The sequence below is a fragment of the Eucyclogobius newberryi genome, unplaced genomic scaffold (assembly GCF_026437365.1).
Source record: "Eucyclogobius newberryi isolate DKJ021-1_F unplaced genomic scaffold, fEucNew1.0.hap1 SCAF_4, whole genome shotgun sequence".
NCBI lineage: Eukaryota > Metazoa > Chordata > Actinopteri > Gobiiformes > Gobiidae > Eucyclogobius > Eucyclogobius newberryi.
In genome coordinates, this window is record NW_027316056.1 from 12,483,754 (window position 1) to 12,497,065 (window position 13,312).

The following is a 13,312-nucleotide window of genomic DNA, read 5'->3' on the forward strand; positions in this document are numbered from 1 at the left end:
GTTTAGAAATATGCTTTTGATGCTGCTCTGCTCATATTTTGGACTGCACTGTATTAACTTGTTATTAACGCAATAATTGTTTTTTTTTTTTGTTTTATTCCAGGAAACAAGACGCCAGAGGAAGACGCTGAAGAAAACCCGTAGATTCATGGTGGATGGAGTTGAAGTCAGCGTGACCACCTCAAAGATTGTGACGGACAACGACACTAAGAACGAGGAGATGAGGTTTTTAAGGTATTTCACGTTCCAAGTTCTTTCCCAAACCTTACAGGCAACACTTTAGCTCCTTTCAAGTCTTAGGACTGCACATCTGCTCTTTTCATGCTTAGGCTAATTTAAAAGTTTATTTTAATTCACACTGTTGAAAAAATTGCATACTCGTCTTGTGGCTCAACGTTCTTAAAAGTGAGAACAATGCTTTGATTAAAAAGTACTCTTTGGTAGTGTAATGTAGTGATTGGTGCTGACAAGAGAAGATGTTGAGCGTTCTGCTAGTCTTCATGCGCTACAGTTCAGTAATTACAGAACCAGAAACAACAGACATTTGCCCTCCACCACAATGTTAAAATATGGGTTCTTTACGATGTTATGACACACATGAACCCAACCTGTTACAGATATTCCGGCTTTCCTGACAGAATAATATAAATGTGTGTGTTTTTTTTGTGTTCAGGCGTCAGGAGCTGAGGGAGCTGCGCCTGCTGCAGAAGGAGGAGCAACGAGCGCAACAGCAGCTCAGCAACAAACTCCAGCAACAGAAGGAGCAGATTTGCAGACGATTTGAGCAAGAAACTACGGTCAGTTACACGCTCCGAACTACTACTACTACTCCTACTCCTACTACTACTGCTACTGCTACTGCTACTACTATTACCATTATACACTTTATAATGAGCATTTTGATCTTAGTTTTAGTAGCATAATAGATCAACAAAGGAAATAATCGGTCTGTCATAAACGCACAAACATAAAGCTAAAATAATAATAAAAAAAAGTGCCTACAGTTAATGAAAGTTGCTCTAAAAAGGATTATTGAAATACTGGTAGAATTATTGCTGAGGCAGATTGGAGAGCTTTTGTTTCTTTTGTAGATCAAACAGACTTTTTTGTGCTTGTCATTTGTCAAGAAATTACACATGAATCAATGCTATTACTTAACAGTCAGAGAACATAATTCAACTTAGAATATTAAACGACACAGAAACGTCAGTCTTTTGTGTGGCTTGCAAGGGAGAGGAAGGCTTAGCCGAGTCAAGATGTTGTAAGCAACCTGAACGACTTTCCAAAATCACTCTCAGCGTTCCTCCCTCTTACAAGTCATTTTATTAAAATCACACATAAAAAGGAGGCGGGTCACATTTCTCATTGGTCAGCTTCACATTAAGGCACTTGTCTTTTACGACTCTTTGGTATTATCTTTAGAGATAAAAACCTTGGTGAATGTTCTACCCATCTGGTCCCCAGGATGGGAGGAACATTCCTCACGGCTGCTTCTACAACATCTTCACACATGTTATTAGAAAAACATGCCTTTCCCTCCCCCCAGGCTAATGATGCAGATAACTTTTAACACACAAATATAATCATATATTTACATTTTATCACATCATTTGAGTTACTCTGAAGAAGATATTATTTTCTGCACTTAAACCTAACCTTTACAAAAGTGAATTATATCTATCCCTAAAAAATGACCAATTCCTTCAAAATCCAGTGATTAAACATGATATTACCGGTAGTTATGCAGCTACATGAAGCAAAGCTGTAAAGGCTCTCAAAAAGCATCCAGATGAAAAAACATCAATTTATAAGTGTTAATTTGTTCTGTGCTGGTGTGATATTTGTAAAAAGGTGTTAAGAAAGAAATTGGTGCTGATTCAATACATTCTGTAAAACCATCACCAAACCTTTCCATTTGTAGTGTTATTCATAAAGAGACATCGGTCCAAATAACCATCACACTCTTAACTTAGATCTGAGTTTCAAGAAACCATAAAAACAAAGATCTCAGTGTTTCACAATAATCAGTGGCCCCTCCTCTGCCTTAAAACTTTAAAAGATAAAAAGCTAAACACAAAATTTCTAAAACAAACATTATACCCAGATTGATACTAAAAGTAGTATTGAAAGTGTGTACTCTACAAGTATAGACACTATACGAAGACTGCATAGTCAAGAAACTAGTGTCAATTTGAGTTGAAAATCACATTGTTTTATCTATAAATGGATGTTTTTCGTTGCCATATCAATTTTGCTGCATAACATTTATTTAATACATTTATTCTTGAAAGTAGAAGATAAATTCAGCTTTTCCAGCCCCTTCTGTATGTGTTTAATGACCTTTTATTGTTATTGTTTGTTTCAGGGTAAGAAGCGTCAGTACGACCAGGAGGTGGAGAACTTGGAGCGGCAGCAGAAACAGACCATCGAGCGGCTGGAGCAGGAGCACACCACACGGCTCCGGGACGAGGCCAAACGCATCAAGGCTGAGCAGGACAAAGAGCTGTCCAAGCACCAGAACATGCTCAAGAACCGCAAGAAGGAGGTCAGTACAGGTTATGGATGATGGACAGTATAAGGATGCATTCACACTAAACCAGGGGGAAAACTGGACCTAACCAAGTCTACTTATGTATCAAATATGTGATTTAAAGGTATTGTAAACGGCATGCAAAAGAGGAACAAGTTGTTGAATGTCACACCCATGGAGCAAAGGACTGTATTCTAGATACAGTCAGCATCTGAGGGAACTAACAGACTTCTGTGGGGGAAGCAATCCATTCATTCTAATGTAGAAGTGCTGCTCTGTCCCCCACTGATCAACATCTACAAGATTAAATACAGACACAAAGACTCATACAATTGTTCAAATGTGTATCCAAGAATGCTAACAGTAGCTGCGTGCAAGATGCTAACACGATGCTAGCGCCGCCTGCCTTATTTTAGTAACCAGAGAGAGACTTGAATCGTATCGGTGCCAGCACATTGCAACCCCGAAAGCCGTTATGTATTGATTTATTTGCAAAAATAGGAAAATATGTCTATAATGTTTTCTGTCTAAATCTCACTTTTCATACAATTCACAGCAGTGTGGGGCTTTCTCTAAATAAGTGGGACAAGGAACAAAGGCCCAAATGGCTGTGCGGGACAAACCAAAAGTAGGACATGTTGTCGACTCGGCCTAAGGGCGTCTGATGGAAAATCTGATACAAGTAGGATCATCACAAATAATTATGATCATTCTGGACAATTCAGCAGCCATAGTTTAGATATAACTGGCCTAAAAAAAGAAGATAAGATAATCCTTTAATGTCCACACATGGGGAAGTGTCGTTGTTACAAGTGCCGAAGAAAGAAATTATGTCGAAATATGTTGAAAGTGTACTATTAAAACATATTAATACTTATTGAGGTGAATGAAATAAAGTTTTACCTTAAAAAAAAAAATCCGCTCCCATTAATTGTGATTTGTGGCACTAAATTCTGACATTGTTAGAGTTTTGGAGGTCAGTGCAGTCCACGTGCCACACTGTAATCGTCTTCGGCCCGAGGAGAGGTCAGTGGTTTAAGTCTGCTGTTATTCTGGCCCTGTAGCTGCTATTTATAGTGTTGTGTTTGATTGTCGAACAGATACGAGTCTCGGCTCAGCCCTTGTTTGGGTTTTTGTGTGCGGTGTTTAGACAACCAGAGGCTAAAACCACACCACGTTACTATTCCTGTATCGCTCAAATATATCAACGCCTCATTTATCTCCTTTTTTAATTTATTTCACTCACGGCGGTTCAGACATTGGACAAACAGGAAGTACGACTTTCTCCAAAACTTGTGACAAACGCCCTAATGAAACATATCAAAGATGACATTATCCAAGCTCCATCAGGCGAGGTAACACATAATCTGTTTGGAGTGTATTCTCGATTTGCTTCACTTCCTTTCATGGATTTCAAATATTTGAAAAAATTCAAAGGCATAAACCAATCTCTATTTTCTTATACTTTATACTTTCTCTCTACTTTCTTTACTGTTTCATTGGTGTGACACACGTTATTATGTACCGTATGTTTGTTTTTTGACCATTAAAAAAATATTCTATTGTAATTATGTATCAAATAAAAATAAAATAAATTTCCCCTAAAGAGTATTGGAGGGATACAAATAAAATCACACTGACAGAATAAAAATATCCCAAAACTTCTTGATCAAGGTAAATCAAAAAATAAATACAGATAGTCTTTTCTCTTGAGTGAGTTATTTTTCTTAAAATTCACAAACGCTTTATTCTTCTTGTGAAATGTTGAGTTTGTAACAGCACTGTTTCTGTGGAGCAGAGTCTGCTTAATTGTTTTCCAGCTAATATTAATCCGATGAGTTGTAGCCCCAGTGGATTGTCGCATTTAATATTGGCTCATGTAATCTGATCCACAGGGAGCGGCCCACGTCATGATTCAGTCCTTTCAGTTTCCTCATATACGCATTGCCATGCTCTGTTCAGCGTGTAAAAAAAGAAAGAGAAATCAGTTAATTTGATTATTTGGCTATGGTGATTGTTTTGTTTTCTTTTTGATACAAAAGGATGCTCCAAAATGATGAATTATTTAATTAAATCCATGTGTGAATCTGTTAACTCTTTCTTTCTATGTGCACCTGGAAATGTATGAACATTTTAAGAAAAAAAAAACTCCTCACTTTTGTACCAAATGGGATGAAAAGCAAGTAAGAGTGAAGTTCTTTGAAATGTCTACACAAGTTATTTGATGGTTTTAGTAATGGATGATTTAAAGGCGCCTGGTTATTTCCCCTAGAAAAGTCATATAATATATTTTTACAGAGCTTTTTATAGAGCTTTTAAAAATCAAGTGCAGAAAACTGAAAACAAAGCACTGAAACAGTGAAATGTACACCGTCAAATGCCCTGACTAGTTTGCTGTGGGCCAAGGACACATGAATGGAGGCGACAGCAGGTGAAACAGCCTATTGTTCATTCTGTTTGGTTGATCGGTCAGATTAGTCCTTGCTCCACCTGGCTCTCCGCCTGCTGGACACAGCAGAGAAGGACAAAGCACTCGACCCAATCCCTATACATTATAATGATGAATTTATGTTTCATATTGAGCTCCTACAAATGCTTTGTTTTGTATCAAAATGGAATAATATCGTGAATGGTTTGACTATATGCAACATTTTAATATTTAGTATATAGTTTGAAGTTAAAAAATGCTACATAAATATCTGATTAAAACATTTAAATGAACAAAAGTTATTTTCTAAGCAACAAAGTGTGATTTTGTTTTTATTATATTTATTGATTTTTTTTTCTTCAGATTTCAGCATGTTATGCTAAAAACCTTATTAAACAACCAATAATTTGTGTCTCAATAACAAAAGTGCAGAACTATCCCCATTGCATTGTTTTAAGAATAAAAAGTGACTATTATTCAAAAAGTTTCCTAAATATATAATCTAAACCGTTCTGAAGTTGTATAAGAGAGAATTATTGATTCAAAATGTATTTGTGCCACCAGACCTGTTTACTACAACTATAGGTCTATAACAGGACTAAATCAGGCCTAAACTACAGCTAAACCAGGTCTATAATAGAACTAAATCAGGCCTAAACTACAGCTAAACCAGGTCTATAATAGAACTAAATCAGGCCTAAACTACAGCTAAACCAGGTCTATAATAGAACTAAATCAGGCCTAAACTACAGCTAAACCAGGTCTATAATAGAACTAAATCAGGCCTAAACTACAGCTAAAACAGGTCTATAATAGAACTAAATCAGGCCTAAACTACAGCTAAACCAGGTCTATAACAGGACTAAATCAGGCCTAAACTACAGCTAAACCAGGTCTATAATAGAACTAAATCAGGCCTAAACTACAGCTAAACCAGGTCTATAACAGGACTAAATCAGGCCTAAACTACAGCTAAACCAGGTCTATAACAGGACTAAATCAGGCCTAAACTACAGCTAAACCAGGTCTATAATAGAACTAAATCAGGCCTAAACTACAGCTAAACCAGGTCTATAATAGAACTAAATCAGGCCTAAACTACAGCTAAACCAGGTCTATAATAGAACTAAATCAGGCCTAAACTACAGCTAAACCAGGTCTATAACAGGACTAAATCAGGCCTAAACTACAGCTAAACCAGGTCTATAACAGGACTAAATCAGGCCTAAACTACAGCTAAACCAGGTCTATAATAGAACTAAATCAGGCCTAAACTACAGCTAAACCAGGTCTATAATAGAACTAAATCAGGCCTAAACTACAGCTAAACCAGGTCTATAATTGAACTAAATCAGGCCTAAACTACAGCTAAACCAGGTCTATAACAGGACTAAATCAGGCCTAAACTACAGCTAAACCAGGTCTATAATAGAACTAAATCAGGACTAAACTACAGCTAAACCAGGTCTATAATAGAACTAAATCAGGCCTAAACTACAGCTAAACCAGGTCTATAATAGAACTAAATCAGGCCTAAACTACAGCTAAACCAGGTCTATAACAGGACTAAATCAGGCCTAAACTACAGCTAAACCAGGTCTATAATAGAACTAAATCAGGCCTAAACTACAGCTAAACCAGGTCTATAATAGAACTAAATCAGGCCTAAACTACAGCTAAACCAGGTCTATAACAGGACTAAATCAGGCCTAAACTACAGCTAAACCAGGTCTATAACAGGACTAAATCAGGCCTAAACTACAGCTAAACCAGGTCTATAATAGAACTAAATCAGGCCTAAACTACAGCTAAACCAGGTCTATAATAGAACTAAATCAGGCCTAAACTACAGCTAAACCAGGTCTATAATTGAACTAAATCAGGCCTAAACTACAGCTAAACCAGGTCTATAATAGAACTAAATCAGGCCTAAACTACAGCTAAACCAGGTCTATAATAGAACTAAATCAGGCCTAAACTACAGCTAAACCAGGTCTATAACAGGACTAAATCAGGCCTAAACTACAGCTAAACCAGGTCTATAATAGAACTAAATCAGGTCTAAACTACAGCTAAACCAGGTCTATAATAGAACTAAATCAGGCCTAAACTACAGCTAAACCAGGTCTATAATAGAACTAAATCAGGCCTAAACTACAGCTAAACCAGGTCTATAATAGAACTAAATCAGGCCTAAACTACAGCTAAACCAGGTCTATAATAGAACTAAATCAGGCCTAAACTACAGCTAAACCAGGTCTATAACAGGACTAAATCAGGCCTAAACTACAGCTAAACCAGGTCTATAATAGAACTAAATCAGGCCTAAACTACAGCTAAACCAGGTCTATAATAGAACTAAATCAGGCCTAAACTACAGCTAAACCAGGTCTATAACAGGACTAAATCAGGCCTAAACTACAGCTAAACCAGGTCTATAATAGAACTAAATCAGGCCTAAACTACAGCTAAACCAGGTCTATAATAGAACTAAATCAGGTCTAAACTACAGCTAAACCAGGTCTATAATAGAACTAAATCAGGCCTAAACTACAGCTAAACCAGGTCTATAATAGAACTAAATCAGGCCTAAACTACAGCTAAACCAGGTCTATAATAGAACTAAATCAGGCCTAAACTACAGCTAAACCAGGTCTATAATAGAACTAAATCAGGCCTAAACTACAGCTAAACCAGGTCTATAATAGAACTAAATCAGGCCTAAACTACAGCTAAACCAGGTCTATAACAGGACTAAATCAGGCCTAAACTACAGCTAAACCAGGTCTATAATAGAACTAAATCAGGCCTAAACTACAGCTAAACCAGGTCTATAACAGGACTAAATCAGGCCTAAACTACAGCTAAACCAGGTCTATAATAGAACTAAATCAGGCCTAAACTACAGCTAAACCAGGTCTATAACAGGACTAAATCAGGCCTAAACTACAGCTAAACCAGGTCTATAATAGAACTAAATCAGGCCTAAACTACAGCTAAACCAGGTCTATAATAGAACTAAATCAGGCCTAAACTACAGCTAAACCAGGTTAGTAAAGGTTCCTCCAGATCTAAAATAAGATTAAATCAAAGTAGTCCCAAAACTCTGTTAAAATGATCTCCAAATGAAAGAAATACAACAACAGCATAACGATCCGTATTTGTGGTCACACCACAGTTTGAGAACCAGTGAAATAGACTAAATAAATGTGGTACTTCCCAATTATTTTTAAATGAAATACTTTGTTTCAGGAGCAAGAGTTCCTCCAGAAGCAGCAGCAGGATCTGGACACTGCTCTGAAGAAGATCATTCAGCAGCACAAACACGAACTGGCCACGATCGAGAGAGACTGTCTCAACCACAAACAGCAGCTGCTCAGAGGTACAAACTATATATATACAATAACCCAGACCTCTTTGTGTATTTCATTATTTTGCACATTTATTAAGTCAAGAAACAGGGAACATTTTATGAAGACAAGCAATTCATGGGAAAGCATTATAATATCTTTAAAAATAATAAATTCATAGCTGTGGCTGGTTGTAGTAATAGTTTATCACCACAAAGTTTGGAGAGTAAATGAATAATAACTTAGGAAATATATGGAATTGTCAATTATGTGAATGTTTTAGTCAAAAATTAAATAATATATCCTTAATAATGGGAAAAGCTACATCAAAATGCAGAAATATCATCTTATTTAAATTGTTAGTGAATGAAGTGTGATCTTTTGTTGGTAAGACATTTTAGCACATTTCTCTTGGATTGACAATACATCTTCCTATTGTTGTTATCGGGACGCTCCAGAAAATTCAGAGATATACATTTGATTTATTTTTTGCCCACCTCTCCTCAACATTTTAGTCCACAAGAGGAAAACTGCATCACGGTCTAAAGCTCCTTGAAGCACTAATCTCAGACTTGGTGCCTGGAGTTTCACAAACATCAGTTCTCAGAAAGTCCCTGAGAACCGTGTCACGAGAGCCAATTTGCGAAGCATCTGGTAAAGAGCTTTCACTGCCCTCTCTAATACTCAATTACTCATTAAGGAAAGCCGGGGCATGTTGAGTATTTCGACATAATAGTTTTAGAGCGGTAAATAAATCCACAATGTTTTATTTATAGTGATTTTCAAACGTCAAGAACAAAAACATTGTATACATTTTCCATGTCAAAAGAATTATTCTGATTAAACTAGGGCCAAGTCAAGGTTTTATTAAGACTTAAATCACTAACCAGAACCAATATTGGACTAATTTATTTCTGTGCTGGTTAAAAAGCAGGACTATTTCCATATAGAGTTGAGCACAAAAAACAAAACATATTCATAATGAATGAAATGTAACAATACAATACAGAACTATCACGGTTTTGTTTGACGAATCAAAGATCAAAAAGATAAAAATTGCACTTGTCGTTTTCCCCTGTAGCCAGAGAAGCTGCAATGTGGGAGCTGGAAGAGCGCCACCTGCAGGAGAAGCACCAGCTGTTCAAGCAGCAGCTCAAAGACCAGTACTTTATGCAGCGACACCAACTGCTCAAGAGGCACGAGAAGGTGGGCCACACTGTTCACACATTTATCCTCAAATTAAACTGTCTTCTAACATTTAAACTGATTTATTTGTGCCTTCGCAAACCAGTATATTCTATAACCCCTGATTTAAATGTTAAACAGTGTTTACCATTAATAAAGGAAAACGCAGTGGCCCTAAAGTCTAATTTATGCCCCGATAATCTAAAACAATCCGAGCAATCAACTGTTATTAAGATGGGTAACACTATATTATATATTAGGTTATCTTAATTAACAGCTAATTAGTATGCATGTAAATGGTTCATTATGTTGTATTATTATGTCAGTATCTTATATATTATTACTATGTTAATTTATATTTATTCAGCCCTCATTATCCTAATTAGACATTAATTTCTCTTTCCTGTAAATAAACTTCTTATTACTGCATATTAGTAGGAAATTGAGACATTTTATAATCATAATTGGCTTTTGGAACAAATAATACCAAAGGGGACAAATAAATATTATCTAACATCAAATTAACCACTTACATGTGCATATAGCAGCTAGTTTGATGTTTATAATGTTCCTCTAAAATAAAGGTTTACTAAAGAATGACAAGCTGCTTTTTGCTTGTTGTATTATTTTTTTCAATCAGTCCTTTTGTGATTGGTAAAAGCAAGAAAGTAGTTCAAACATTTCATCCAGTTAAAGTATTGAAATAAAGCTCAAGTGTCCGTATAAATCTGTGGGAAACACTGTGTACAGCTACAAAGGTAAACCACTAAAACTATTAAGCCAACTTCCTCTGGTAATGAGACTGGCTACATGACATTATAAATGCTATAATTATGTCCAACTCAAGAAAAATATGTCCTGGATTTCAAGATACTTTAACTGCTTTACGTTGAGTTTTTTTATTCCCTCCTCAAACTCTGTTATAAACAAGGTTAGAACGTTATAAAGTGGTATTTTCCCTCTCTACAATGATGACTTGTTGTCTTTATGAATGTCCTGGTGCAGGAGATGGAGCAGATGCAGCGTTATAACCAGCGTCTGATCGAGGAGCTGAAGAACAAACAGACCCAGGAGAGAACTCGACTCCCGAAGATCCAGCGCAGCGAGGCCAAGACGCGCATGGCCATGTTCAAGAAGAGCCTGCGCATCACTGCAGCCACCATCACGGCCGAGCAGGAGCGGGAGCGCGTCAAACTGGTGAAACTCACACGCTTTCAGACAGTTTGAGCATTTTTACACCAGAGCCTCACAACAATGCATAGTTTCTTATTCCAGTAACGACAAACTGTACTATCATTTTGCACTTTTTCTATATTCTTGACCTTTTGTGACAAGAAAGTCTAAATATTGAGCAGCAAACCTTTTGTTTTTAGCCTGGTTATTCTTGTTTAAGGGTGCGTTCACATAGATTAGGTTTGGTCCTGTTCTAGTTCAGTTTTGTTTTTTTCTTTTTTAGTCACAATTTTGATGTGGTAAATGTAAAATAGTGAACGCCCTTTCATGATATTATTTGAAGATGCATCATGTATCTTTTCTCATGGGGTCCCACACCTGCTTGATGCTAAAAAAAAAAAAAAAAGTAAATGAACAATAATAACATCTCCAGAGTCAGACTTTATTCCCACTGAGAAACTATTATTGGGAATATATTATTGCAGCCAACCAGCAGAAGACATAAAGTTATCGAAAATAGGTAGTAACTAAAATGAATCTGTCTTTTTATCAACTAAATCCTCAGTTAAAATAACAATAACATGGCAGGCTCTCCACCAGAAAAGTTACTGTGTACCTTTTAGGATTTATTGATGTGTATTTTTTGTACATTCTATGCCACGTTTAAAAGTCAGTGTCACTCTTAAATTACACTTAAAGGTCCCATATCACGCAAAGTTGACTTTTCAGAGCCTTTAACCTTCTTACAGTGCTATTGGTGCTTCATATATGTGCCCAAAGTGTTTTTTTGATTGATTCCCACTGTTTTTAGCTAGTGTACAGTCTATATCATCCTCCTCTGATCTGCAGAAAAATAGCATGACATGGGATCTTTGAACTACATTTCTGTCTGTCTTGGTCTCAGTTTGCAGCTCAGGAGGAGAAGCGTCAGAAGAACGAGCGACTGCACCAGCAACAGAAGCACGAGAACCAGATGAGAGACCTGCAGCTCCAGTGTGACGCCAACGTCAGAGAACTGCAGCAGATGCAGGTGAGATGCAGCGGCGCAAACGTGAACGTGCGTGTTGTTTGTACACTTTTAAATGGCACATGTGCAAAGTGTACGGACATTGTGTCCTCATCAAAAACATACCATGGAGTTGTATTTAGCTTCATTCACGTTTCATTCATCCTGTTTACCAGATGGTCTTCTCTGCTCCTTCTCTAAGCCTCACAAAACACACTATTTCAAATTTGCCAGCATTGTTTTATAAGTCCATTTCATAAAGCCCATGATTTATGTGTGATTTGATGTTTTTATTTCACTATTAACCACCTGTAGTCTGATGTCATACAAATCTACGTTTTTGTCTGCCCCTGTGGAATATTACATTCTTTCTTCCCTTCAGAGCTTCGACACTTTCCTTAATTATATTGCTTTGTAAAGTATAGGAAAAAGTGTAGTCTTGACTCCTCCTTTTCATCAAATTCATTCAATATACAAAAGAAAGTTATTTTTAAAGTGTTGTTGTTGTTTCAGAATGAGAAGTGCCACCTGCTGATCGAACATGAGACACAGAAGCTCAAAGAGTTGGACGAAGAGCACAGTTTGGAGCTGAAGGAGTGGAGAGAGAAGCTACGACCCAGGAAGAAGGTGTGTTCTTCAAACTGTGAAGATGTCACAAGATCATTGACTGGTTTAAATCTGTATTTCCCACCAGGGCTACGTGAGCACTTAGCAAGGGGTTCATATTTTAAAGAAAGGTGGATCTAAATAGAATTTGAATTTTATATGTTCTTTGAGTACATCTGATAATTTTGGAATAAATGTAATTAAAACCAGAAAATATAATGGTTTATAACATTAAAAAAATGTACTTTTAAACTGATTTTTAATGAATAAAGAAACATTAGTACACATAGGGGTTACTCAAAACTAAAACGTTTGGGAATCAATGATCTAAATAATTTTCAGCCCAAATGTATTCAGTGGGTCTCATGTCCATTGCCAGTACTTGTAGTGCAGTGGGAGTAACAGCGCCCTCTAGCTGTGTGGCATAGAACATATTATCAGTGAGGTCATCTTTTTCATTATGGAAAGCTTTTCAGAAAACAATGTACAGTAATTATTTTAAGACCAAATTTTATTCATATGTATTTACAACAGTTATGAATTTGTGACACATCGAGCGTCACATCATTTACACTAGGGCTGTGAAACAAGACAATACAAATATAATCGTTATTAGATTCATGTCACAGTATAGTTTGGTGATATCGTCATACAGACACTTTTCCTCACACTCTCATCCTATTGGTCCCTGTCATGCTGTGACAAGTGGATTCAACCAATCACAGTGAAGTGTGAAACTGTCAGAGGAAGCTGTACTTGCACAACTACACAAGCTACAACATGTGCATGACCCATGAATATTTTGTATTTTGAAAATTGTGTTCTTGAATAAAAAGACACAAATAAAAATACCTTTTTTATAACAAAGACAGTGGCCTTTTTAAAGAAAAATGTCAGAAAACAAAAACTATTTCAATAATCAAGTTTATTTGTAAATATTCTCCAGAATATTTTTTTCAGTTCATTTGCTATGTTCTCTCTGGTCTCCAATGTTAGTCTCTTTAGCCCGTGAGCCCTATTTAAATAAATTTCTA

The 13,312-nt window shown here is 36.5% G+C and overlaps 1 protein-coding gene across 1 annotated transcript in view; it reads left to right on the plus strand.

Moving 5' to 3' along the window:
• LOC140378269 (STE20-like serine/threonine-protein kinase) overlaps positions 1-13,312 on the plus strand; it is a 35,795-nt gene that overhangs the window by 20,541 nt on the left and 1,942 nt on the right. The window contains exons 10-17 of the mRNA XM_072464032.1: positions 104-234; positions 674-797; positions 2,366-2,545; positions 8,211-8,340; positions 9,390-9,514; positions 10,499-10,690; positions 11,571-11,696; positions 12,186-12,299. Coding sequence (XP_072320133.1) covers positions 104-234; positions 674-797; positions 2,366-2,545; positions 8,211-8,340; positions 9,390-9,514; positions 10,499-10,690; positions 11,571-11,696; positions 12,186-12,299 — 1,122 coding nt within the window. The remainder of the gene's footprint in view (positions 1-103; positions 235-673; positions 798-2,365; positions 2,546-8,210; positions 8,341-9,389; positions 9,515-10,498; positions 10,691-11,570; positions 11,697-12,185; positions 12,300-13,312) is intronic.